Raw genomic sequence first — 25,677 nt, forward strand, 5'->3', positions numbered from 1 at the left:
AAGGAAAAGCCTCATGAGGAAAACAAGGCAGGATTGGTGGTGGTATGGGTCACTGAAGATGATACAAAATGGAGGACAAGAGGTTAAAGGTCAAGGGGTCAGAACTCCTGCCTTCTGTGAGGCAGTGACCCTGGTGGAAATTCACCTCTTAGATGAGGTGAAAAGGAGGCATGGAAGACCAGGCATGGGGCAGGACATTAGAGCTGAAGAGGGGCGTAGGTGTGAGGAATTCGGGTCTGTGTGCCCCAGGGGAAGGAGGGGCTAGAGCTAGTGAATGACAGAAGGCTTGAGGAGGGCTGTCTGAGGAGGGCTGAGCCACTGTCAGCAGCCGAGACTAGAAGGAGGCTGTATATGAAGTGAGTGACATCACACATCACTAGAGCAGAGCCTAGGTAAGAGGAAGGAGCAGCTGAGAGGGGCCTCAGAGTCAGCTCAGAGAAGCAGAGGACTGAAGCTCATGCAAGGAGAGGAGTAACAGAGGTTCCCTGTGCCGTGGAGGCCAAGGGTTGCTACACATGGCCACCTGCCTCCATCCCCAGAGACAGAGATCACCTCGCCCCAGCTGCCTTGGGATGCTGCAAGCTTTCAGCGAGCATCAGATTGTGGACACCTCACCCTCCCGTGGCCTGTTGTGTTTGTGGCAGCTTCAGTATGTGTTTGTTCTGAGACTTCCGTCAACCCACAAAAAGGGACACATTCTACCTGCTGAGCTCACTGGCATTCCTGCCTGCATCCTGGAGATACCTCCAGAAGGTTCCTGAGGGTGCCACTCCACTCCAGGTCAACCTGTACATCTCTGTTCTAGGAAACCAGGACTTCCTCGGAGAGCATTGTCTCTGTGCCTGCCTCCAGCACGTCAGGGTCCCCAAGCCGTGTGATCTACGTAAGTGAGGGTCATGGAGACTGCCATGGGTTGGCGGTGGGATCACCACTGGGCCAGTGCTGTGGGGACTACAGAGTCTGCTGACAGTGGTCATTCAGCACTCCCTTGGGGAAGAAATGGGTGCAGACTGGAGAGAGACTCAGAACCTGAGACCTAAACACATCTGTGTGGCCTGGCACACAGACCTGTTCCCTAACTGGATAGTGATGAGAGGAAGAGCATCGTGCATAGCTGTGGTCATAGCACTGCAGGAGGGCGTGGTTAGCCTGCACTTAGTGAGCCACGGGCACTTGAAGGAAGGATATTGTTTGCCTGAGCCACTGTGCAGGTCCTCGCTTGTGAACAAAGAAGGCTCCTACCCAGCTTCTCAAGAGAAGTGTACTGGAGATGCTTGTGCGTGCGTGCGTGCATGCGTACATGCATGAGACTATCCATATAAATATAAAAACGATTGGACCCATTTTAAGAAGTTGTTAACTTGCCTCAGAGGGCAGGTTAGAGACAGGAGGCCATTGGTGTTGCAGCACCATGTGTGAGTGTTGATGTTTGTCATTGAGAGTCCTGAGGCATAAGCTGAAGGACAGCATAGTGGCTCAAGAAGCCCCAGGACTGGAGGGAAGGCAGGAGACAAGGGGCAAGTCCCTTTTGCTATCTGCCCCTGGCTCTCCTGGCCCGGCCTTGGATCTTTAGTAGCATGGTAGGGAGATGAGGTTCTCTCTCCCCCACCTGTCTTCAGCCCACGTCCTCCTGTAACATTTAGCAGAGGGTCATTCTGATGGTTGGTAACACAAGCATCTTTCCTGGGATCACTATGACCACAGCGTGGAGGGAGTGGGTTCCAGAGCCCTCTGAGCCCATTTGCGCTGAGTCTCAGCCTGTGCCTGTGAGGTCTGGAGTCTGGCTGTGTACACTAGGCAAGGTGTTTCCCTCTGTGGGCCTCTGGAGGCTTATGGGGTGAATCCAACCTCACCGGTGGTCCAGGGCTTCCTAAGGCTTGGCGTGTGAGGCTCCCTGTACAGCTCCAAGCCCAGAGAAAGAACTGAGAGTATGCCTTCACCCTCCCGAGCACTGGGATTCACAGGTGTGTGGCACTATGGCTGGCATATGCTGTTGCCAGGGATGGGATCCAGGCCCTTGTACGTGCTAGGCAAGTCCTTAGCAACTGAGTCACACTCCAACCCCTGCCTCTTGTTGTTTATACAAAATAGCAGTGGCCAGCAGGAAGGGGAACTGATCCCCCTCATTATCCCTCCAGTGGGCTCTGCAGCTGGGGCTCTTGGGACTGTGACCTGTGGTTGCTTTTCTCACAGTAAGTGTGACTTATTGTTCAGCAATGGGAAGCCACAGTGAACAGTATCTTGGTGCCTTTTTCTGGTGGCAGCCATGGTCATGAAGTGAAAGCCCAGTTACCACACACTGCATTACTGTACACCCTGTGGGGTATATGCACTGTGGTGTCCTATATGGTCATATTTTTAATTTGCTTCATGGAGTAGTGTAAAGAAGAAAGCAAAAGGGGAAACCACTCACTCACACACACACACACACACACACACACACACACACACACACCCCAATCGCCTTCACCAGTTAGAAAGCTTAACCTGTTGTCAGGGCAACCATCCAGGGTTTTTGCACAGAGAAAGTAACTAATGCCACAAGCTATTTGCCAGCCACTGTTTGCAGCACATAGCTTCTAGTTTTGGGGGGCCCAGGTTGTATAGGAGCCTGAGGGAAGAGGGACCACCCAGGGCCAGGTCACCTCCTACCCCAAGTACTGGGCTAGATAGCCAGGGGGACAGGTGAGTTGTCTCCAGCATGGACACATTGTTCCTGGTTACCTTGGAAATGCAAGTCTCTGGGGTGTCGCACTGAAGCCTGCAGGACCCTCTACAGAGCGTTTGAGTGAGATGTTCCTAGCAGTCAGATAGTGCATGAAGCACGATGGCCCAGTATTATAGGAGGCAGAGGCCAGGGTGCCCAGCCAGTCTGTGCAGATGCCTAGCTCAGCATAAGATAGGGTAACAAAGCCAGTGGGGCCCTGGAAAACTCCAGCCCTGACCCTAAGATATGGGAGAGTACATATAAGTCCACAGAAGGTCAGCTCTCTCAAGAGAGAGAATCTGACCTGGATGAGTGGGAATAGCATGTGACAGCCCTCAGATGAAGGATGGAACTATGGGAGCTGAGGGGCAGGGAGTGTGGAACCAGAGCAGAGGAGACCAGGATAAACTGATGGTCAGGAAAGACCTCCTGCTCTCCCTTTATCCTGACAACTAAACAGTGCCAATGAGATGGTCCATAGTGATCACAAGGCTTAGCACACATGTGATCTGGCTTAGGATTTGACCTCAGATCTTTTGAGGCTAGCCTAGGTCCCCAGAAGGAACAGCTAGAGGTGTGAAGTGCTAGAGCTTCAGCCTTAGTGCACTACCCTCTGCCAGATGTCCCAAGGGAGTCCTGGAGTGAGCCTATTGGTCAGAAAGCCTTCCTAGAGGAGATGGGTGGGGCTGCTGGGCTCTGGAGAGCCAGATAGTTCTGAACAGACGATACAAAGATGCGGATGACCTGAGGTGGAAGTGGCCCTGAGGTGTCATCCGGAGAGTCACTTAATGATGTAGCTATAGCTAGGGTGGGTCCTACAGAAGGGAATACCAATTGGGGGAAGGGTTCTAGGGCCAGACAGCTACCATACCTTCCTAGGTGAGGGACTCTGGGCAAATTGCCCAACCTTTCTGAGCTCTGGACTCTTCATCTGTATAGATGGGAGCACTGTGAGCATCCCTGCCCTAGGCCGCTGTGAGTTTCTGTGTCTGACCCAGCTCAGTATCTGCTGCGAGTGTTGATGCTTTGTCTCAGAATCCCAGCAGGAGAGACCGCACAAAGGCTGATGTAGAAATTAGACTTGAGCAGGGAGGGATTAGCCCAGAGCTGGGCTGAAGGCTGGAAAGAGCTGAGGTACTCCTCGAGTCAGAGGGATAGGCGGGACTACAGAGTGAGTATGGGTGCAGGGGACACTGTCTGAGGAGGGTGGGCAGAATGAGCAAGAGCCGCAGCAGCCAGGTGGACCTCACCTGAGCCAGCATGGTGGCTCACAGCATCTCACAGTCAGTGAGTTCAGTGGGCCACATCCCAGCACTCCATCAAATGCTGAGCCGCCATCTTGCTGCTGTCCTGTACTTGCTCAAAACTGCTGAGGTGAGGGGAGAGAGGATGAGAGCGAGTGTGCAGATGTGGCCAGGTCCTCGAGTTTGTATCCCTGCCCCGCCTTCACTGGGGGCTCGGTGTGTTCACACCCTGCTGGATCCCTGCAAGCCCAGGCCATCCTCACTGCTGGCTGTGGAGTGGCTCTGGCCTGGCATGTGTCATCAGTGTCCCCTCCTCTGCTCTCTCCTCCATCAGGCAAAGCTTGGCGATGAGATCCTGGACTACAGGGACTTGGCTGCTCTTCCCAAAAACAAGGCAATCTATAACATCGACCGTCCCGACATGATCTCCTATTCACCCTACATCAGCCACTCGGCCGTGGGGGACAGGCAGAGCTATGGCGAGGTACGGACCTTCACCATGTGTTGCGTGCTTTCCCCAGTGCTGGCTCATGTGGACAGAGTCTAGTCCTTGCCGACATGCTCTGCTTCTTCGCCCCCAGATAACATGTCCATCTTACTTAAGATACCCCGGCTCAACCTCGCTCCTTCACAGAAGAAGTGAGTCTGAGGGTGAAGTGGAGGCAAGCAGAGCTTGAGAGAGGGATACACACTCTGCAAATGTCTGCATTTCCTTAGCCTCTGAGTGTTTTATGATGATGACGTGTGTCATCTTCTCTCGCTGGACCATATGGCCTTGAGCCCACATTCCCAGGCCAGCATCTCCTCTATAGGTCCATTTCTAGGCTGGTTGAAACAGTATGTGTCATGATTCCCCAGTGTTCCTGAAAATAGAAGCATCTGTCTAATTAGAGTCTTATTGCTATGGAGAGACACCATGACCACAGCAACTCTTAAAGGAAAACATTTAATTGGGTCTGAGTTACCGTTTCAGAGGTTTAGCCCATTGTCATCATGGTAGGAAGCATGGTGGCGTGCAGACAGGCATGATGCTGGAGAAGGAGCTGAGGGTTCTACATCTTGATCAGCAGGCAGCAGAAGCAGAAGTGCGCCACACTGGGCGTAGCTTGAGCATATATGACTTCAAAGCCCGCCTCCATAGTGACACACTTCCTCCAACAAGGCCACACCTCCTAATAGTGCCACTCCCTATGGTCAAACGTTCAAACACACGAGTGTCTGGGGCCATTCCTATTTAAACCACCACGGCATCTATTGGTGATGTTTTTATTCAAGCTGGCTGTTTCCACTGAACACAGTTCCTACTGAATCTCATTTCCTTCTGTTAGATTTTAGTGTGGCTTTGGCTGTGTGGAGCTCAGGACAAATGTTTAACTGGAGCAGGGAGATGGTCATTTCTAACACATTCTCTTTGACTCCCCTCTGTGGCTTCAGCAAGGCCTTGTGGGGCACGAGGGCCAAGACTCAGGGGATTGTATTTACATACTAATGTTGAGTTGCTCAGCTTGGCACCAACAAGCCTGTAGTTATAGTCCCCAGACAAGCCTGCAGGCTCTGAGGACCACTCAGGGACCAAGAAGAGCAAAAGGACCATCAGGTGGCCCTCCTGGTGTGGATGCCTGAGAAGGAAATGACACCAACCTTGTGACTACTGCACCACCTACCCGCTACCTGAGCTGGCTGTGGGCTTCACCAGCCCACATCTAGCCTTTGGGCAGCAGGCAACTGGAAAGGGTCAGAGGTCAAGCATCTTGACTGTATCCATCTGTATCCAAACCCTGGCTTTTCTCCCCTAAAGAACACGTACTGGCTATTCCATGGCTGATCCTCAGGGACATGGAATTCAGGCTTCAGAGTTGGGTTCAAGTCCCACTGTACTCAGCCTCAGGAGGCCAGCAAGGCCCTCTCTGAATGGAACGTTGACATTCCTTCAGTGGCCTCAGGAAGCCATGGTGGGTGGAGAAAGCTGCAGTGAGCAGTGTTGATATGCAAGCCCACAGACTGTTGACAGCGTTGTTCTATATCCAGGGCACACAATGTTACTGCTCAAGTGTGTGGCATAGAATTGTGGACACAGGGTCTGGAAACCTCTGGGTTTTTTTTTTTTTTTTTTTTTTTCTGAGACCACACCTTTGAAATATCAAGACTGTGTGACCCACAAATAGTCCTGACTTAGAGGTCTGTCCTTCAGAGACTAATGGGATAGCACAGGAATGTATGTATGTGACTCAGGTGTCACCCTCTCTAATAGCTGCCCTGCCACAAGCTTGTCCCTCTGTCATACTGCTTGTGAGACCTGCCTCAGCAGAGGTCAGTACCAGGCTGCCCTGGGGAAGGAGGAGTATTCCCACTAAAATGTTACTTCCTCCCGTGGTCCAGGATGGTGGGACAACACAATATACAAAACCTCAGGACTCTTGCTTGTCATGTACAACACATATAGAGTAGCTGATGGCTTCCTTACTGTCTCACTGCCTTATCACTCTGGACCATTCTCATGGACAGAGGCGGGTTGGTTTTTTGTTGTTTTTGTTTTATATTTCTGTCCCTATATCATAGCCCAGCCCCTGGGAGTGATTTTTCTCACTTGTACCTAAAAGAGCCAGGGCCAAATGAGATTCAGCTAGGACTCACATGGGCTCAGGTAAGCTGCCTCTGGACCCTGCTCTCTGGGTGTCAAGAACAAGATGGAAGAGCTACCCTTCTAGCAGAGAAGCCATAAGCTAGTAACGTAAGGACTGGAGCCACCTTTCTAAGCCATTATCTCCTGGCTCTCTCCCAGCCTGTGGCCACAGCTACCCTCTTTCCACTGAGCCACACCCCATCTATCCTCTCCAGAGAAAATGAAAGTGATGAGCCCAGAGGGTGTAGCTGCAGTGGTCCATGAGCTACCAACAGCTTTCTTTTTGAACTCATGTCTCTGAGGAGAGTGTGGATGAGGTCTGGTGGGGTGAGTGGAGGAAGGAGCTGGCTCAAACAGCACCAAGCCACCTCTTGTGCTGGGGCTCCTTGTTAGTTAGAGCCACAGGTCACGAACGTAAGTGCCTGTGTTCCCTGTGGTTACCCAACAGCCCTCTTACCCCAAAGCAACCCTGGCACAGCACACTAACAGCTGCTCTGTTGTGTCCACAGTCACCTCAGTTGCTCTCACCAACGCCGACTGAGGTAACCGCCACCTATGCCTGCGCCCTGTGTGCTCATGGTGCTGCCGTCTGCAGGGTTATAGAGATGACCAGCATGGCACCCTGAGGGCCACAGGGCCCTAGCCACTTCACTGGGGGTCTCTTCCTGCTGGCTGTTTTTATAATCATATCTCATTGCATGTTCCCCCATGTGTGTGCAGACAAGTCTTCACTGACACTGGGGATGTGGTATTGCCCAGCAGATCCTGGCCTGGGTCATGGCATCCTTGGGTGAGCTGGGGTTCACTTCTTGTCCCAAATAGTTATCCAGGAAGCTCTGGGCCCCTGAGGCTGAGCATTCTGAGAAATGAGCTATCAGAGAAGCTTGTCAATGCCAGCCCAAAGCTTCTCCTTTTTCTTAGAACCAGTGGTGGAAGTTGTGACCACCTCAGACTCTAATCTGTGCGGCAGAGCCCAGGGCTGGGAAGGGCATAGGAGCATGGCACACTTTTGAGCCCCTTCTCTGTGCCAGGCACTGTTGTAATCACTTTATATCTAATTCCTTTACCCAGAACAAACCCAGGGGTTGTTTCTAAGAGTTTCCCATTTACCAATGGAGAAACTGGGGCCCAGATGCCAAGTAACTGGGGCCATTTGCTTCCTACCCTCCTCATCTTTGGGGAGTGCTCCACTCCAGCCCACAGAAGGACCCAAGAGCGAGGATCTCCTCATCGTCTCAGACTGAGGAACACATTTCACTTCTTGTAGCCAAAGCACGATCTATGGCAACAGCTTCTGCCTGGTTCCTCTATCACCTCCTCAGTCCTTCTTCTGGGCAACAATGCCTGGGGGTCTGTGGGGACCTGATGCTGTGGGGCGCTTGGGGTTGACATGAAGCTAGGAGGGCTGGCATGACCCAGGCCACCAGGCTACATTACAGAGGGATGGGCAGTCTGATTCTGGAACCATGGTGTCGTGTCATCTCATGCTGCTGTTGCCCATTCTGGCTGCTCCCAGACACTCCTCTTCCTGCTAAGATAGGGGCTGTGTTATCAGTGCTTGTGGTCTCGTTGGCTGGCTTCTGAGCCCCAGAGGGTACATTCACGACTCAGAAGGTGCCACAGAGCACCTAGAGCTTCCCTCACATGTGAGGAGCATGTCAGTGTTCCTAAACTGTTCCAGGGGTTCAGAGTGCTGGGAAGGTTTAAGGGGGAGGGAAGTGAATAGGGCAGGGAGGATGCAGGTGTGGTCCTTCTACCAGATTCCAGAAGTCCTAGCACCAAGGAGGATCAGATGGACTGGAAGGATGGATATCTAATGGGCCCATACTCAGGCCAAGGGGCTTGCTACGACTCAGACCTGTCTCACTGTCCAGATGTGCTCTGTTTATGCTCGAAGACCCTGTTTTAGGGTTGTGTTGTTTCTGCCCCTGGGATCTAGAGGGCAAAATCAGTGGGGGTGGGTGAAGGGCAAGCTGTGCTCCTGATGGAGGTGTTCTCACACTGTCTTCCTACCCAGGGGGATCAGGACGATCGGTCCTACAAGCAGTGCAGGACCTCCAGCCCCAGCTCTGCGGGCTCGGTCAGCCTCGGACACTACACCCCAACCTCACGGTCACCCCAGCACTACAGTCGTCCAGGTATTCATCCCATCCACTTATCTTGACCCCTGATGAGGTTGTACTTCTGGATGAGTTTGCTGATATAAAGTAGCCTCTTTATTCATTGAGAACAGTGGCAAGGGGTTGGGACTGGTGGGGCCATGGAGAGTCTGGCCACTTAGACATACCGAAAGGACTGCCTCAAGCCTGGGAGCAGCCAGCCATAAGGCAGCCGGTCACCCTGGGTTAGAGGGGCTGTCTGAATCCACAGTGCACATCCTGAGACACACACAGCCCCAAGGCCTACACAGAACAACCAGAGTGGGCTTCTGGGGCAGTTACAGAGCTGTCAGATATGAAATAACACATGAGGTAGGAGAGCAAGCCACAGTCTGTTGTGAGCACATGGCAGTTTGGGAGGACCTGAGCTGAGGAACCAAAGTCATTGGCCACAATAGTCAGTCACAATGTCTAATGCTGTACCTATCACTCAGTAACCCTAACGACAACCATCTTTTAAAGAAATTGGCAAAGGCCCCTATGCCCTTCCAGCTGGGAGACAACCCTGTGCGGGGCCTCCCACCACCCTGTTGCCTCATCCCCCCAACCCTTCCCATTTGGCTCCCAGTTTGCATTGTGTTCCTCAGCTTTGAGCTGGCATGTGAAAGCCATGGGGACCATGCACAGACGTGCTGCCTTTTGGAGGGATTTTTCCAAGCTGCTTCTTTCCTTCCAGCTGTGCATGACCCATTTTCACACCTGTGGACCATAGCTCTTATTTTCAGAAACTTTGTAGAAAAAAAACTCAGCTTAGTTGTTTGCAATCATTTTCATTGATTCCTTGCAATATGCCTGGTCCATCCTGCTCAGTAAGTGCAAAGAAAGAGGGGGAGTGAGAGTGTGCATGAGAGAGTAAGTGAATGAGTGCAGGAATGAGAATGAGCCAATGAATGAGTGGATGAATAAGCAAATGAATGGGTTAGTGGATGATTGTGTTGAGTGAGTAAATTAGTGAGTGAGTGAGTGAGTGAATGAATGAGTGAATGAATGAATGGGCTAGTCAGAGAGTTAATGAGTAAGGAATGTGTTAGTGGATGATTGAGTGAATTAGTGAGTGAGTGATTAAGTGAGTGAGTGACCAACTGACTGAATGAATAAGTGAATGGGTTGGTCAGCAAGTGAATGAGTAAATAAATGAATGGGTTAATGGATGATTGAGTGAATGAGTAAATTAGTGAGTGAGTGAGTGAGTGAATGAATGAATGAAGTGGCTAGTCAGAGAGTTAATGAGTAAGTAACTGAATGTGTTAGTGGATGATTAAGTGAGTGAATTGAGAGAATGAGCGTGTGAATTAGTGAAAGGCTGAGTCGGTGAATGAAGATGTGCTAGTGAGTGAACTAGGTGAACAGGAGGATGAACAGGTGAGCAGGTGTGTGGATAGTGTGGCCTTCTTGAGCCCTTCCCTCAGACCCTGTGTGACTTGACCCATGACTTTGCATTACCAGGAGGGCCTGGCTACTGAGTGCTTGGTCAGGGGTAAAGCCCAGAGGCTTTGTATCTGGACTGGCAAGTGCCATGAGAATGCTGGTGACAGACCACTCTTTGACCTCTGGAAGCTTCCCTCCCACTGTCCTTGATCACAAGGACACCCCAAAGTGAGCCATGGGCAGGGCCAGAGATTTGTCCCAAGCTCTGGCAGCCACCCTGTGTCTCAGATCTCCTGATCCCACCTGAAGGAGATGGCCCACAGCCTTCTGGGTAATCCTCTTCAGGTGCCCCAGGAGAGAAGAAGGGCAATGTCCCTGGCCAAGTGGGGACTAGGGCAAGTTGGTGGCTCTGGGGTGGAGGAGCCCAGGGTTACTGACTGCTCTCTGTTGCCCGCAGCTGGTACTGTGAGTGTTGGTACCAGTAGCTGTCTGTCCCTGTCCCAACACCCAAGCCCTACATCCGTGTTCAGACATCATTACATCCCCTACTTCCGAGGTAAGGCGTGCAGTGCACAGCGGGGGGTGCTCGTCCCATGTCTCCGCATGGCTTCCAGAGCCCTGTGTCTCATGCCTGTGTACTTCCTGTGTTGTGTGTGTCTGGCTCTATTCTTGTCAGTGTGTCCATGGTCCTGGAAGGAAAATAGGGTGATTTGTCACTAAGAGTACAGCTGGAGGGGGCATCTCAATGAACACCTTGCTGAAGGTGGGGGAGTCACTGTATGCATCCCCCATCAACCCTACATGGTGGGGTGCTGTTAGTGTTAGCCTTCAGGAGTAGGAGCTGAGGTATAGAGAGGTGGTGATGTCCACAGCCTCAGACCCCTGGTGGCTGAGCCAAGACTCAAACCAGGTGGCTCCAACCCTTGGGTCTTTCCAAGCCATAATCCATGTCCTGTAGACCCATATACATAAATGAGGGAGTGGGTGCCCTTGTGATTTCTTCCATGTTAAGAACTGAATTATGTGTACCCAAGTTCACATATTGATGGCTGATCCTCCATACAGCAGTGTCTGAAGAAACATTAAGGCAGGTAGGGTGACGGAGGTAGAGCAAGGGGTCGCAAGGAGGGACTCTTATCCACTGGCCTTGTAAGGCAAAGAGGAGGCCCTGGGCATTGTCTGCACATTTAAGATCAGTGGAGAAACAGTCAGCAGGCCAGGGTGAAATACCACTAAAACAAAACAAAATAAAACAAAACAAACAAAAACAAAGCAACAATCTCCTGGGCTTTGAACATGACTCCAGACCTGTGAGAAATGAGAGGCTGTTGAGCTATGAGTTTTGTTACATAGCCCAGCTGATAAAGATACAACAAATAGGTTGGGGATTTAGCTCAGTGGTAGAATGCTTGCCTAGCAAGCACAAGGCCCTGGGTTTGGTCTTCAGCTCTGAAAAAAAAAAAAAAAAAAAAAGAGAGAGAGAGAGAGAGAGACAACAAATAACACTTAGGGATTTAGAGAACATATTGATGATTTTTTTCAAGGGTGGTACATCAAGTTCCCTGTCTCTTATAGCCATGCAATGGGTACCCAAGGAAAGGTCCTTCCCACGGGTACAGGCACAGCCAGCAGCTCCCATCACTAGCAGTCAGTAAATGGCCCGTTCTCCTCCATCTTTATTCTCATCGCTTACTGCACTCCTGGTCCACTGAGCAGAGCCCTTGGCACTGCCATGTCTTCCTTGCCTCTTCATGGGCTCTCCATACATCCCAGTCTCTAGCAGGGATTAAGTTCCCAGTGACAATGCACAGCCCTGAGTGCTATATCCCCAGAGTAGCAGAGTGGCTTCATGGTCCTTAATTCATGTATGTCATATGTCTGTGGGAGTCTCAGAGTGAGGGGTGCTCCCAGAACCTGAAGAGAACCGGATTACTTTGGGGAAGTCAGACAGATCTCCAAGTCCGATAGCTTTCTTCCCTTTGCCCAGTGGCCTGTGAGGCCCTGCCTTTGGTGGGTCTGCTATACCTCTGGGTCCATGGTCAGCCTGTGACCAAAGACGTGCTAGACACTGACCATTGCTGCTCCTGTTCTTAATGGGGGCTGCATAGAAACCCATAGTTCTGCCCTTCAATTGACTTCCATGGCAGACTGTGACCTTGGGCTCTCCAGCATCTTTCAGAACATGCCTTAAGGAGATAGAGACCCCGAGATGATGAGTGCCTGCTTGAGGTTCAGAGCAAAGCTCAGACACAGGTCCTTCCCTAGAGCCTCCTGAGGACATCCTGTCCCTAGTCTCTGGACACCCTGTCCATAGCACACAGCCACGGCTGTGGCTTCTGCCGAATCTCTGGAAAATTCCTTCTTACCCTCATGGATGCTTTGCTGTATTTGGAAGACACCTCACTGTCTGATGCTGGTTGAAGACTCCCAGGTAGACATGCTGTCCTGGTCCAGCGCTCTCCTGACATAGCTAGAGTGGCAGGGACTCTCCCATCTCCCCTCTTTCTCTCCTCCACCCAGCCTAGTCATCATACGCTCCCACTGAGTCTCAGAGCCTGGAGTCTCACTGTCCCCAACACCTACAGTCAGGTGAGGGGCTGGTGAAAGTCACTGGCACATTACTGTCAATTTCAGACCTTGGTTGGGGTAGTGTAAGGTATAAGCCTGACTCTGACTTGATAAAAACAGGCTGCAAAGATAGGAGACGTGGATTCATAAGAGGACTCTGTGCTGCTGATGTCACTTTTCTGGGGTCTGACTGGAAGATATGCCACAGTACTAGTGGCATGAGAAGAAAGAGTGTCAGAGGAATCGGAGGCAGAGCCTCAGGTCAAAGCCAAAACAGGCAGTGTACCCAGTAGGTGATTCTCATCTTGCCAAGTGTCCCCTCTCCAGCTCTAAAACAGGTCCCTAAGCCCTAGTCCCTCTGCTTCAGGAGCTGTGCTCAATGCTCAGAGGAAATTCTAGGTAGAAACTACACCTGCCTTGGCTGTGGTCCTCAAAAGGTTGTGACATGTGGTTGTGAGCCAGACGTGCTCTGGTAGGACTTTGGAAAAGTGCAGCCATAGCTAACCAAAGCATCTTCAAGGCCAGAGTCAACTGTAGCATCTTCAAGGCCAGGACCAAACAGCATCTTCAAGGCCAGGACCAACTACAGCATCTTCAACTGCCAGAGCCAACTGCAGCCATAGCAAACATAGTTGCAACAAGAAAATAGATGATGAGTCACCGGTTCATAGATAACACAATGTCCACAAATCTATACCAAAAAGACCAGCTGAATAAGAGCACAAGGGAACAACTTCTGCACAGAATGCCCCAGAATTTGTAGAGATAGTGGTTCACAGAGGTAAGCAGGACTCCCTCCTTCCTCTGCATAGCCAAGTGTCAGCTAAGATGTGGAGAGGTGCCATGTCCAGGCAAGGCATCGGGTCCGACCCCAGGTTGTGAATGCAGCAAGTGCCCCGGGGGTGATATGACAGGGATGAGATGTCACCTCTGAACCTTCCTCCTAAATCCATGATCCCTGTCTCTCACAGTCCCAGCTGAGGGTCATTCTATAGCTCCCCTCCCCCGTCAAGATTCTAGGAACTGTCAAGATCTTCAGTGACAAAGGATGCTGGTCACAGCTGCGAGAAGCAGGATGTGACAGTGGGTGTGGTGTGATGTCCTGAATGGGTCCTGAGACAGAAAATATCTCAAGTAAAAGTGGGCTAGACTCAAAGTGTAGTTAGCATGACAGAACGATTCCAGATCCTGGAGGCGTGTCAGAACTCAGAAGCAGGCACTGAGTGAGGGCACCTTCTGGAATCATCTAAAACCATTCTGAAACAAAATATTGACTTAAATAAAAGAAGCCATGGGTCACACCAGACCTGGAGCCACCCAGCCTTGTACAGGACCTTTCCCTGGGAAGTGTCAGAAGCACCCTGGATATGACGCCTTCAAAAAGAGCCATGTGCCTGGACAAAGGAGCCTCCATGCCTGTCCTTGGGTGACACTGGGGACCCAGGGGCCTTATCATTTAGGGTCAGTGAGGAAAGCTAGTTTCCAAGCAGTCAGTGTGCCCAGTTCACATGGCTTAGTGCCCTCCACCAGAAGTGAGATGGTGCCCACTGTGTCTGGCTGACATGAACATACCATGAAAGCATACAACACAGCTCCAGGCAGGTCTGTGGGGTCGAGATCAGCAGGGTGTTTTCTCAGCCACATCAGACAGGCAAGCATGTTTGCAGAAAAGGAAAAGGCCCCATGATGGCCTGGCCCTCCTGAGTGCTTTGTCAGCCAGGTGGATCCTGAGCCTAAACTCAGGAAAGTCTAGATGGTATGGACTCTGGGAATGGCCTTGCAGATCAAACAGGGAACTAGGAAGATTTGGTGGCAGTGTCTCAGGCAGGGACCAAGGTGGCCGGTGTTGAAGTCTTCTATAGTAAGTGCAACAGGGTCCTCATAAGTCATCAAGGCCACCACACTGTGTCTCGGCTCCCTTGGTATTGGCCCCTCTGAACAACTGAGAGCCTGTAGCCTCTCTAGCGAGTGCACATGGGTAGAAATTCCACTTGTCACTTCAGGAGACATCACACTGTAGGCCAAGCTCTGGAGAGGACAGGGATGTTGGACCATTTTAGAATCCTCATCCAACTGGGATGACAGAAATGATCATGAAGTCAGGATAGAGAAAGACAGGCTAAGCCACAGAGGCTCAGCTCAGGGGTGATACCCAGCAGGGACAGTCTCCAGCCCAGGTGAACAGCCTACAGTTGTGTTTTCAAAGCCACTGTGTCTGTCATGACTTATGCGTCACACAGAGTCATGGCGTCATGGCCTCATGTGTAGAAGGAGTTCGTGCTTCCCATATTGCTGAAGGGAGGTCCTGCTGCTGCTAGGAGGAGCAGAAGCTTAGCTGATGCAGCCAAAGTCAGAAGGGTCAGTATCACTCTAGAACAAAATCTTTAGTCTCCAAAGCTCCACCAATTTTTTACAGATGAAATCAGTGACCATGCTCAGGCAGAGACACCCAAAGTAGGAGTCATCAGTCTTCTTTGGTGGCCACTGGTTTGGCCCTTCTCCAGCCAGGCCCTCCTTGTCTGTGATGTCCCTTGCTAGCTCTTGCCCATTCAGGCCAGGTTTCTGTCCCATTGGCCTTAGGGTCCTGCTGCTTGGCCTTGCCATTCAAAGGCATACTTCTTAGATCCAGAGTGCCCATTCCTTGCCAATAGCTCTATCGGCTACTGCAGACTTCAGCAAGTCTAACGGAAGGAAACAGTTGTACCTTGGGGTGTCCTGCTGTGAGCTGTGCTCCTCATCCCATGTCCAGTACCACCGTGTTCTGTTCATCACATCCTGCATTGGTGGGAGGCGGGGCATCCACTCAGGTCACCAGGTTTGATGGGTGATTTGACCATCTAGCCTCCTTCCGGGAACACAGACCAGCTCTAGCCCAGAGAGGTTGGAGGCAGCAGAGCCTCCTCATTGTGCTTGCCAGAAGCAGCAGTATCTAGGGACTGTGGAAGTAGATAGATGCTGACCCCCACACACACCCCAGATTCCCACACAAGCAGAGCCTCCTCTGTGGTTGTGAGGGCTGCTTTTGAACCATTCCCACACCTTAGTCCTATTCTCACGGTTAATCAGTGGAAACTCTGAGCAAGCAGGACGTTTCTGCACGAGCTACATCAGGGAGGCAGGAATAATGAGCCTGCAGAGTGTGTTCACACTCCAGAGTCCTGGGCTCTGCCCACTGCCCATGCACTAACATGCTCTTGGCTCTCCAATCACTGCCCCTTTGTCCCTTCCACCCTCTAGAGCAAGGCACACTCCATATTGGAACAGAAGTCATAGGGCCCGGGCTGGAAGGCCAGCGCGGGTGTCCTTCAGGCAGTAGAGAGGGGATTCACTGCAGATCAGCTCTTTTTGCCTGAAACCTTCTACTTTGCTTTTCTGCCCTTCATATGCTGTCTCTGCTCTTCCATCTGGAGGCAGCGAAAGTGGCCGTAGCACCCCGAGTCTCTCAGTGCACTCCGACAGCAGGCCTCCTTCCTCTACCTATCAGCAGGCTCCAAGACACTTCCACGTCCCAGGTAGGTTCATGCATGCTTGTCAGCTGCTCGCGCACCATCTTGGCCACACCTGAATTGTCAGAGCATCCTCAAACACTGAGTTTCCGTAAAAGCTACTCCATGGAGTCAGGTGTAGTGGTGCATACCAGGTATCTCAGCACTGAGTTAGGAGTGGAGGCAGGAGGGTCACAAGTTCAAGGCCAATATGGAATAGAAAATTTTAATCTCCAAGTCAACAACACAGAACTCCTAATGCAATGTGTTTGCATGTTCCCCCAAATTGACATGCTTGGATTTTTCTCCAAGCCTCATAAATACTGAGAAAATGTCTTTGTCCTGGGTCAAAGGTGGAGAAGAGTCTGAGTTAGCTGCATCCCGGTGACCCGAGGTTCTTGCTTGCTGCCTTCCCTGTCTACCTCCCTTCCTGTCCCCTCTGATCTGTGGTGGTGTTTAAACTGGGGGATTCACAGAGGGATAGGGCTCAGCCTTGGCCACTTGCAGTTTTGGAACCTTTCTGGTAATTCCCGGCTGGGTGAGCCAGGAGCTGACAGAAGCCACTGGGTGGAGAGCATCACAGCCACTGTCCTGCTCCCCCTCACGTTCTTTCCTTCTCTTTCCTTCTTCTTTCCCAGACACTGGCGTAAAAGATAACATCTATAGGAAACCCCCTATCTACAAACAGCATGGTATGGTCGGTCTGATGGACTCCGCTGCCGTGTGTTGCCTGCATGTCTGTTGCACCCTCTTGCTTCTGAATGCTCGCTCCTTTTGCTGTGTCCTGATCTGAGGCTCCGGGAGGCCCTGCTGTCTGAACATTAAATGCACACTCACTCGTAGGCTCCTGGGAGGCCTCTCTTCACAAGAGAGGAGACAAGTGCAGAGGCCAGTGCATGGCAGCTGCAGCTGGGGCTGCGATGTGTATGCTAATTAAGAACTTTTATTTGGTGTTTTTGATGCTACTATGAGGGGCCCTGTGGAGATGGTGAGGGACTGGGGGCTTTTTACCCATTCCCTGACACAGGCCTGATCTTTGGAAAATAATGACTTGGAACCAGTCACAATTTAGGGAGACTTTAGGCCCCATCTTTTGAGAATATCTGTGATAGGATGGGAGGCCTTGTCCTCAGCTAATGGGGTTCCTTGCATTGTGTAGAAGCTAGAGGTGGTTTGCAGCAATGGTGTCCCCTATCCCTCTGACCCCCCATGTCTTCTCCACATAGACCTGCCTGGGACAGATGGACAAGGAGAAGATTGCTTTAGCCATGGAGCAAGGCTCTAAGGGAGTCAGAGTTTCGATTTCTGGGTGACCAGGAGGTCACTTCAGTGCCATGAGCCTCAGTTTCCTCATCTGCAAACCAGACTCCTCTGGCTCAGTCCTCCACCTCCTCCACTCCATTTCCTTCCTTTTATCCTTTCTGTCCCCTTTGCCCTCATTCCTCCAGGACTGGGCATGAAGTGCTCATAGAACAATGAGCGTGGACACAGTTCAGAACTGTAAATGGCTGTGCACAGTGGTGACTTAAGGAAGATTCCTGTATGGACAGTTCTTGTTCAGTTGTGCCCAAGGAAAGCACCTGCTTCCCACACTGACAAGTGCAAGCCAGCGTACGGGAGGTCTGCTGTGTCGGGTCTGGTCCTCAGTGGTGATGAGAGGCCCTGAGCTCTGTGTCTTTTCTTCTCCTTCTCCTCTCAGAAAGAACAAAAGGACTTGAAGTCCTGGTTTTTAGAATCTAAGCAGAGAGCACATGTATCCCCAAGGGGTGGGTGGGGGCAGTCAGATTATCACACCTCTTACCAAAAACAGAATTGCAGCACCCTAGTCTTACAGGTGGGAAAACTGAGGCCCAGCCAAAGGAAGGAGCATGCCATTAAGTGACCCCTGCAACACCATGCTGGACAGTCTTTGAGGAGGGCTATGATCTTTCCAGAGCCCAGAATAGAGCTTAGCTTATGGGGCCTTAACTGGCCACGGCTATCTCTCATCTCCACTTGGCAGCTTAACTGTGTGATTATTATCCATGGTCCAAGCAGAGTTGGCCTTGGCAAGGGGCAGGGTTAGAAAGTCACCTTAGGAAATTGACCACCAGTATCTGATAGGGCCACACTGAGGCAGTGTTTGTGTTCAAATCCTTTACTGAGCCCCCAGGGGAGGTCATGTTCACAGTTGCCAGCCACCAGACTTATAGTCTAGGCATAAGACAGTTGCCTGTCTGCAGGCGATCCTGACTTGAAGAAACCCTGAGCAGTTACCTGAACCCAGGATTCTGTCTGTTGATTCTGTAAAGAATCAGATCTTAGAGAGCACTGCCTCTGCCAGGCATTCAGCATTGCAAACCCAGGATAGGAACACAGTGAGCCATGCAAACTGTAAGTGATGAGAAGGCTTTAGCAGCATTAAAAAAAGCCCGTGGGAAATACAGATGTACATGGTGCCTTTGTTTTCCGGTTCTTGCATTCGAGACCTTTGGTATTCACAAGCCCTTCCCACCCCCAATTTTGGATGGGAATGTGTGCATGCATGCCTGTGTGCATGTGTATGTGCTTGAATCCCCCTCCTCCGGGTGCTTGCTCCATCAAGGCAACTTGACCACAGGCCTTCCCTGAGGAGCTCGGTAGCCTGATCTAGGCTCCAACAGCATTATAGTAATCCTTACTTCAGCTTGAAACAGGCCCTGGGGGCCCTCGTGAATCACAAGACTATTTCATTAGCTTAAGACCCTATATTTAGCATATTAAAAGCAGCCACGCCTTTCCCCTGATGCATTTGCTCGTTCCACTGTGAAGTCACTGGACTTGGATGCTTCTGGGTTCTGTTACTGTTATTCTTCTCGGAAGCCTGAGTCTCATTTTTGCTTTTGGGAGCCATGAGTATAGCCAGGCCTCTGTGCCCACTGAGTAGAAGTGACACTTGGTGTGGAAAGCAAGATACTTGTGAATCCATGGGGCAGTCATGAATGTGCAGCTGGCCTCTGTCCTTGTCCCCTGCAGCTGTCATTTTTTTTTTTTTTTGACATTTTGGGACCTTACTGCATTTTGATATCAGTTCCAGTTCTACTTGCTTGTTGTTTACTGGTTGTGTTAAAGAAGAAGAAGAAAAAAAAAGAGGAAGCAACGTAGAATGTGATGAAGGAGGAGCAGGCAGGGGTGAGAAAGATCAGGAACATTCCTGTCCCACCAGACATTGCAAGGAGAGGACCTGCAGCACCTGCCAGGGAAGAGGCACAGGGTGCTTGACAGCTGCTCAGGACAGAAACTTCAGGATGGTCTGCACCTCAGCAACAGCTGTGGGCTGTTGTGTTTCATGTGAGAGTAGAGTTGCATGCACACACCTGCAAGCACACTCACTTATACACACATACACCTGTGTGCCCACATACGCCTGCATTCATACATGGTGGCACATGCACACATATCTGCACATACACACACAACTACGTGCACACATACCTGCATACACACACATACACACACACACACACACACACACGACTGCATGCACACAGCTGCACATACACTCATACCTGCATACACAAGCAGTGTCCAGCCATGTCACCTTGGGGAGGCAGTTCTGGGGAGAAGCACAGCTATCCTCATCCAGAGACGGAGCAGGGAGAAATGCGTCCTTGCTCAGGTTCATTCTCTTCAGGGAGCCAGGGTTAAGCTTTGTGCCTCACAGTGTTTTCAGACAAGTTCTGAAAATGGCAGAGCTGCTCGAACAGAAGGGAGTCTCTGGATGCTGTCCCTCAAAGGAAGGGATTCTCTGGACTCTGTCTCTCAAAGGAAGGAAGACATCTGGTTTTAGACCATTGTCTAGTTTGTCTTCCTGTTGCTGTGATAAAACACCCTGAGAAAGTCAACTGAAGGGAGGAAAGGTTTATTCCAGCTCACGGTTCAAGAGTGTGGTCGATCTTAGCAGAGACGTCAAGGTGGCAGGAGCTTCAAGTACCTAGTCACACCACAGGCACAGTCAGGAAGCCAAGGGTGTCAAAGGACAGTGCTCAGCTTGATTTCTCCTTTTTATACAGCGTGGGGAAGGGTCACCCACTTTTACTGTGGGTCTTCCATCTTCAGTTAACCTAATTAACCCTTTCCTCATGGGCATTTCTGAGGAAATTAACCATTTCCTCAGAAGCTAATGATTCCTCAAAAGGCATGGCTGGAGGTTCACTTCCTAGATGAATCCAGATCTGGTGAGGTTGACTCTTTACAGTGGCCATCACAACCATCTAAGGCAAATAGTGCTTCCTCAAAGACTTCCTAGGAAGCTTGACTGTCCAGGTGCAGAACAGAGCCACAAGTTCACCATTTGATTTCTAAGCAAGTGTGAACTTGAGACAGAGTGAGTGAGTGGGGGCCTGGCAGTCAGGGGAGCTCATCTGGCCACATGTGTTCTCAGGGCCACCATCTGAGGGAGGGTCACCATCTGAGTAAGACTTATGTATTCCCAGCTCTTTGGTTCCTGATGGATATTAAAGCTTACTGCACATCTCAGGGGTTTCTTTCATAGAAGACTGAGTCTCACTTTGGTTTCAGATCTTCTTCTAGAATGCGGAGAAAGGCCAGGTGTCAGGCAGGCTCTGTGTCCACAAAGAACATTAGAAACTCGGTACTCCCATGGGGCATGTCTAGCAGAAGTCCTCAAGGGACATGGGACATGTGTGGTAGGAAGTGAGTCTTCCCAGAGAGGACTTTAGGCACAGGCCTGTGGGGCTAAGAGGAGCTTCTCTATGTCTTCTGAAGACATGATGAACCTCTATCTCTAGAAGAAGGACTGTGGGTGGAGAGAAGCCAGTGGGCAGAGGTGCTGGCTCCACATGCATTCCTCTGACGTCACTATCAGTTCTGGCAGCAGTCAGCAAACAGACGCTATTCACTCAACTTCACAGAAGGAAGCCAAGTGCCAAGGGATGCCAGGGGCTTTCACTAATTCATCCAAAAGGTAGTCTCTGAGCATCCACTGTGCATTTGGCTCTACTTCCAGGCTGGAGACGTAATGATGGCCAAGCACAGCCTACCCTGTGAAGCACAGAATTGACCCCAGAATCTATGGCCAAGTATATCCCTACCTTGTGAAGCAGAGAATCCACAGAATTGCTCCCATCATGTGCACACACACACACACACACACACACACACACACACACACAGAGAGAGAGAGAGAGAGAGAGAGAGAGAGACATACACAGACACACACACAGACACAGACACACACACAGACACATATACACACAGACACACACTTTCATTCTCAGTGTAATTCCAAAAACAATTTAAACTGTACAGGTTGAATCGTGCCAAGCAAGAGAAGTCCTGCCCATGGGTCTAGTTCTCAGAGACCCATCTGGACCTGAATCAAGACCCCCACCATTCTGGAACCCTAAGGTCTGAGGAGAGACTTCAAGTCCCTGAGCACCTTCCCATGTGTTCAGAAACTCCTTTCCTTAAGAGAGATAGCACCAACCAGGTGTGCTTAGGGCCCAGCTGTCAAACCCTTGCTTGGACACTCACAGGGTGACACTAGACACTGGCAGGGGTGACTCTATACCAATGGCAGGCAGAGCTTCAGTAGAGACCAGGGCTGAGGATACCCAGTGGCCATAGACTGCCCCTGAGCACCCTGTAACAGTGTCAGTGACCACCTGAAAGCCAGAGCTATGGAAGTGTAGGTACCACCAGTTGCATGGTGCTGGGCTCCCATGGGAACTCTGGGGCCACTGTGCTGTGGCCATCTACTCTCTGTGTCCACTTACCTGTTGGAAGTCAATGTTAGAGTCACTGGAAGAAGCACCAGGCACATCAGATGCTGCTGTGACCTTGAACATCTCCTATCAGTTGCTCCAGTGGGGAGGCAGATCTGTGCCCGGGTCCCTGTGAGCAAAGGTTAGACCTTGTAATTTATACTCCTTGCAGGGAGAACAGAGCCCATCAGCAGAGACAGAAAGGGATCATGTCTGTTTCTTGTGTTCCTGTGCTTAGGACAGGACAGGTGCACACTGTGCAGTGGGAAGGAGAGGATGAATACTGAAGGGCTGGGTGGCAGAAGCCCAGCATGATGGGAGACAGGTAGATAATGGATGAATGGATGCATCTGTGGACAAAGCAGTAGACTGAAGCAGACAAAGAGGGGTATGCATAGGTGAGTGGGTGGGTGGTTGAATAACTGGAAAATGGTGGATACAGGGATGGGTGAGTCAGTTAGTGGGTGCATGAATGAGTGGAAGGTAGGTAGGTAGACAGACAGACAGACAGGCTGACAGACAGATGTTGGATGGTTTAGTGGGTAGGTAGGTGGATAATGCATGGGTGGATGGATGGAGGAATTGATTGGTGGATACATAAATAAAAGACAGGCAGACAGCTTAGTGGGTGGGTGGATGGACAAATTGATGGGCAGGTTAGTGTATGGATACATGAGGAGATGCATGGGTTAGTGTCTGGGCGGGTAGGTGGATGAGAAGGCAGATGGGTTAGTGGGTGAGCGGAGTGTTAAAGAGAATAAGTAGATAGAAATGAAGAGATGGCATCCACAGATGCACATGAATGTGTTCATATTTAAGTGAACTAATTATAGGAGGGATTGAGGGAAGGAGGGAAGAGTCGCAAATTACCTTCAGGGCTGACCTCTTGCCTATTCCTACATTGCAGACCTGTAAGCTGCCCTTCATTTCTTCAGACATTATCTTGCCTTGTCCACATGAATTAGAGGGGTATGGTGGTATTTTTCCCATTTTACAGATCAGGAAACTGAGGCTCAGAGTTGGTATAGAAGCAGCCTACCAACAATGCAAAATACCTGGTGAATCTGCATACCTGCCACAGTTTGTAGTATTTGCAGAGGACACTTGTTAAGTGTCCACAGAACATTCCCCTCAGCAAGTGGAGGATTATTCTGGACCCCAGGGTGGCACTGTGCTAGAGCGTATCTGGCTAGTGTGTTATCCATAGCTATATGAAATCTTGAAAACCCATGGCCTGGGCTACCAGGGTGGGATTTCATATCCCGAAGAGCCCTTGGGATGGAGCCTCTGGTGGAGCAGAACTGTCAGAGTCCAGAGTGGACACAGCACGCTTTCCCCGTGCCCTTGATCAGAGCTGGTGAATTAACCACAGTCTGTGCTGCCCAGTGACAGCCATTGCCTGAGCACTGGGAGTCACACTGCCCACCTCTCTGAGTGCCTCCACTGAACCTTCCCAGCAGGTCTGTAGTTCATTGGCCTCTGGATGTGGAAAGAGCAGAGGGTTTATTTTCAACTAAAAGAAATCAGTCTCGTACTGGGAGATAGGGCAGCCACTGGGGGAGACACAGAGTCAGCATGTCTAGAATGGAAGTACTCAGTCTTCAATTTTGGCCCTATCTTGTCAAGGTCCTGTAGCCCAGTCCCCAATGTCCAAGCTCTCTGGCCTGGTGTCAGTTTTGTCCTTGGTGGTGCAGGAGGCAGGGCGCTCCAAGAGACGGGCAGGGCTGAGCCCACCGCAGGCTGCAGGTAAGAAGCCCGTCTGCTCTCCTCCCTGAGCTCAGCCCTAGCTGGTGAGGATCCCAGGGCTTCCAGAAATTGCTGTGTGCACGGGTTTAGGGTAGATCTTGGTAGGTCTCCCTGTACTGACTGGGTCCTGAAATAGGCCAGCATGCCTTGCATGGTTTCTTTGTTTACTCCTGGGAACAGGGTCAGCCCAGTGGGACAACAAAATGCTGCCAAGTGTCTTCTTGGTAAACACACTGCTGTGTCGTGAACTCTTGCTCCGAGTGAGCTCATCTCTGGGCATACTGTCATTCTTTGCTGATTCTCAGGGATTCCTCCAGTGGCATAGCTCAGGGCTGGGCAGGTAGCTCAATGGGGCAGGCAGGGGCGAGAGCCTGAGTTCATGTCACTCTCAGCCCCTCACTTCACTTCATGCTGATTTCAAAAGTGGGGCACCTCCCTGAGCCTCAGTCTCTCCATCTGTGAAATAGGGCAAATCCCAGTTTTGAAGAGTCTGTGATGGGAAAGAAACAGTGATGCCCAAGAAGCATGCACCTGTGTCTGACACCAAGGCCACTGAGGCTGAGACCTTCTGTCCTTTCAGGGTCCCCCTCCAAAGGTCAAAAGTCTGTCCATCAAATGCCGAGAGGCTGCACCTGAGAATGTGGCTCCATTTCTCCAGGTGTGGCTAAAACTAAAGTGTGGTACTTGGCTCAGGACACACCCACCTCCTGGGCCACAAGTTCCCGAGGCTGCTCTAGTGTGCCACTCTTCTCGCCTGTGAATGACATTCACTGCATTGTCCTTTTCCACTCTTGAGCATTATGTAAAGTAGGGCCCCAGGACAAACACAGGCCGACAGACTGCCCTGACAGACTGACTTTCCCTTCCAGCCGCCAGACGGTTGGACGTGGAGGACAGCGGCTTCGACCAGGATAGCAGGAAGGTAAGGTGGAGGACCACAGCCCTGCGGAGTGGGATGGCCACTTGCGTGAGTCTCTATTTCTTCTCTCACTCTGCCCCTGGAATCCCAGGAGGCCCAAAGTGGGAGCCTCACCCACCTGCCTCCTTTTACACTTAGTACGTTCTGCCAGTGTCCTGGCTCTGCCGTGTAGCCAGGCCATGGTTCTGGGACTGGGGAGATATGGACATTGAGAAAGAAATAACCCCAGTGCATTCTGGGGTATTTGGCACGAAGGTTCTAGAACAGCTTGGCAGATGGGTTTTCTGTTTATTTGTTTGTTTGTGTTTTGTTTTTTAAATGAATGGCCAGAGAGTCGAATGTAATAATAGACTTCACTGGCGTACCTCTTTGATGTGGCTGGTTGTAAAACGTGCCCTGGGAGGATGTGGGGGCCAGGCATCACAACAGCAGGCCGTAGGCAGCATTTAGCTGTTTCTCCAGCTGCTTCATGGACTTTCAGAATGAGACACCTTTAATGGTGAGACTGTATTAAAAGTTTGGCTTCTTGCTGTAGAGTTAGCTTGTGGGTTAGAAGTACAGACTACTAGAAGGTTCTGGTTTAATGTTTTCACCATTGCAGATGACCTCAGTGTTCCTATGACCTTCTTTTCCTCTGCAGAAGACAACCTGGCTGCTCCTCAAGGGGGATGCAGACACCAGAACTAACTCTCCGGACCTGGACAGTCAGTCGCTGTCCCTCAGCAGTGGGGCTGATCAAGAACCTCTCCAAAGGATGCCCGGGGACAGCCTCTACTCACGTGAGTGGCTCTTCTGAAGCACACCGGAGACTGCCAGCAAAGGGCCTCTACTGAGCGGGCCTCCAAATCTCAGCTTTACTCCCTCCAAAAAAAAAAAAAAAAAAAAAAAAAAAAAAAAAAAAAAAACAAAAAACAAAAAACAAAAAACAAAAAACCTAAAAGCAAGAGACAGCATGTAACCCCAGCATTTGGATGACAGAATTGGCAGAAAGATTGCTGTGAGTTTGAGGCCAGCCTGAGCTACATAGTGAGACTCTGTCTCAAAAATAAAATTAAAACAAACCCCAAACCTCCCAAAGAGCATGCAAATGTGAATCAAGCCAGGTAAAGATCTG

The 25,677-nt window shown here is 50.8% G+C and overlaps 1 protein-coding gene across 31 annotated transcripts in view; it reads left to right on the plus strand.

Moving 5' to 3' along the window:
• The window catches only part of Ablim2 (actin binding LIM protein family member 2), a 124,334-nt gene that overhangs the window by 74,706 nt on the left and 23,951 nt on the right, over positions 1-25,677 (plus strand). For 6 of the 31 annotated variants that reach the window (XR_013111809.1, XM_076938357.1, XM_076938363.1 and 3 more), the window contains 10 exons: positions 806-883; positions 4,286-4,435; positions 7,084-7,116; positions 8,592-8,712; positions 10,559-10,657; positions 16,080-16,181; positions 16,793-16,846; positions 23,525-23,644; positions 24,514-24,611; positions 25,204-25,342. Coding sequence is in view for 29 of the 31 variants with exons in the window: in XM_076938357.1 (XP_076794472.1) it covers positions 806-883; positions 4,286-4,435; positions 7,084-7,116; positions 8,592-8,712; positions 10,559-10,657; positions 16,080-16,181; positions 16,793-16,846; positions 23,525-23,644; positions 24,514-24,611; positions 25,204-25,342 (994 nt within the window). In the remaining 2 variants the exon portion in view is untranslated. The remainder of the gene's footprint in view (positions 1-805; positions 884-4,285; positions 4,436-7,083; positions 7,117-8,591; positions 8,713-10,558; positions 10,658-16,079; positions 16,182-16,792; positions 16,847-23,524; positions 23,645-24,513; positions 24,612-25,203; positions 25,343-25,677) is intronic. The other 25 variants (XM_076938366.1, XM_076938360.1, XM_076938364.1 and 22 more) reach the window with 19 other exon arrangements.

The sequence above is a fragment of the Arvicanthis niloticus genome, chromosome 7, assembly GCF_011762505.2.
Source record: "Arvicanthis niloticus isolate mArvNil1 chromosome 7, mArvNil1.pat.X, whole genome shotgun sequence".
Lineage (NCBI taxonomy): Eukaryota > Metazoa > Chordata > Mammalia > Rodentia > Muridae > Arvicanthis > Arvicanthis niloticus.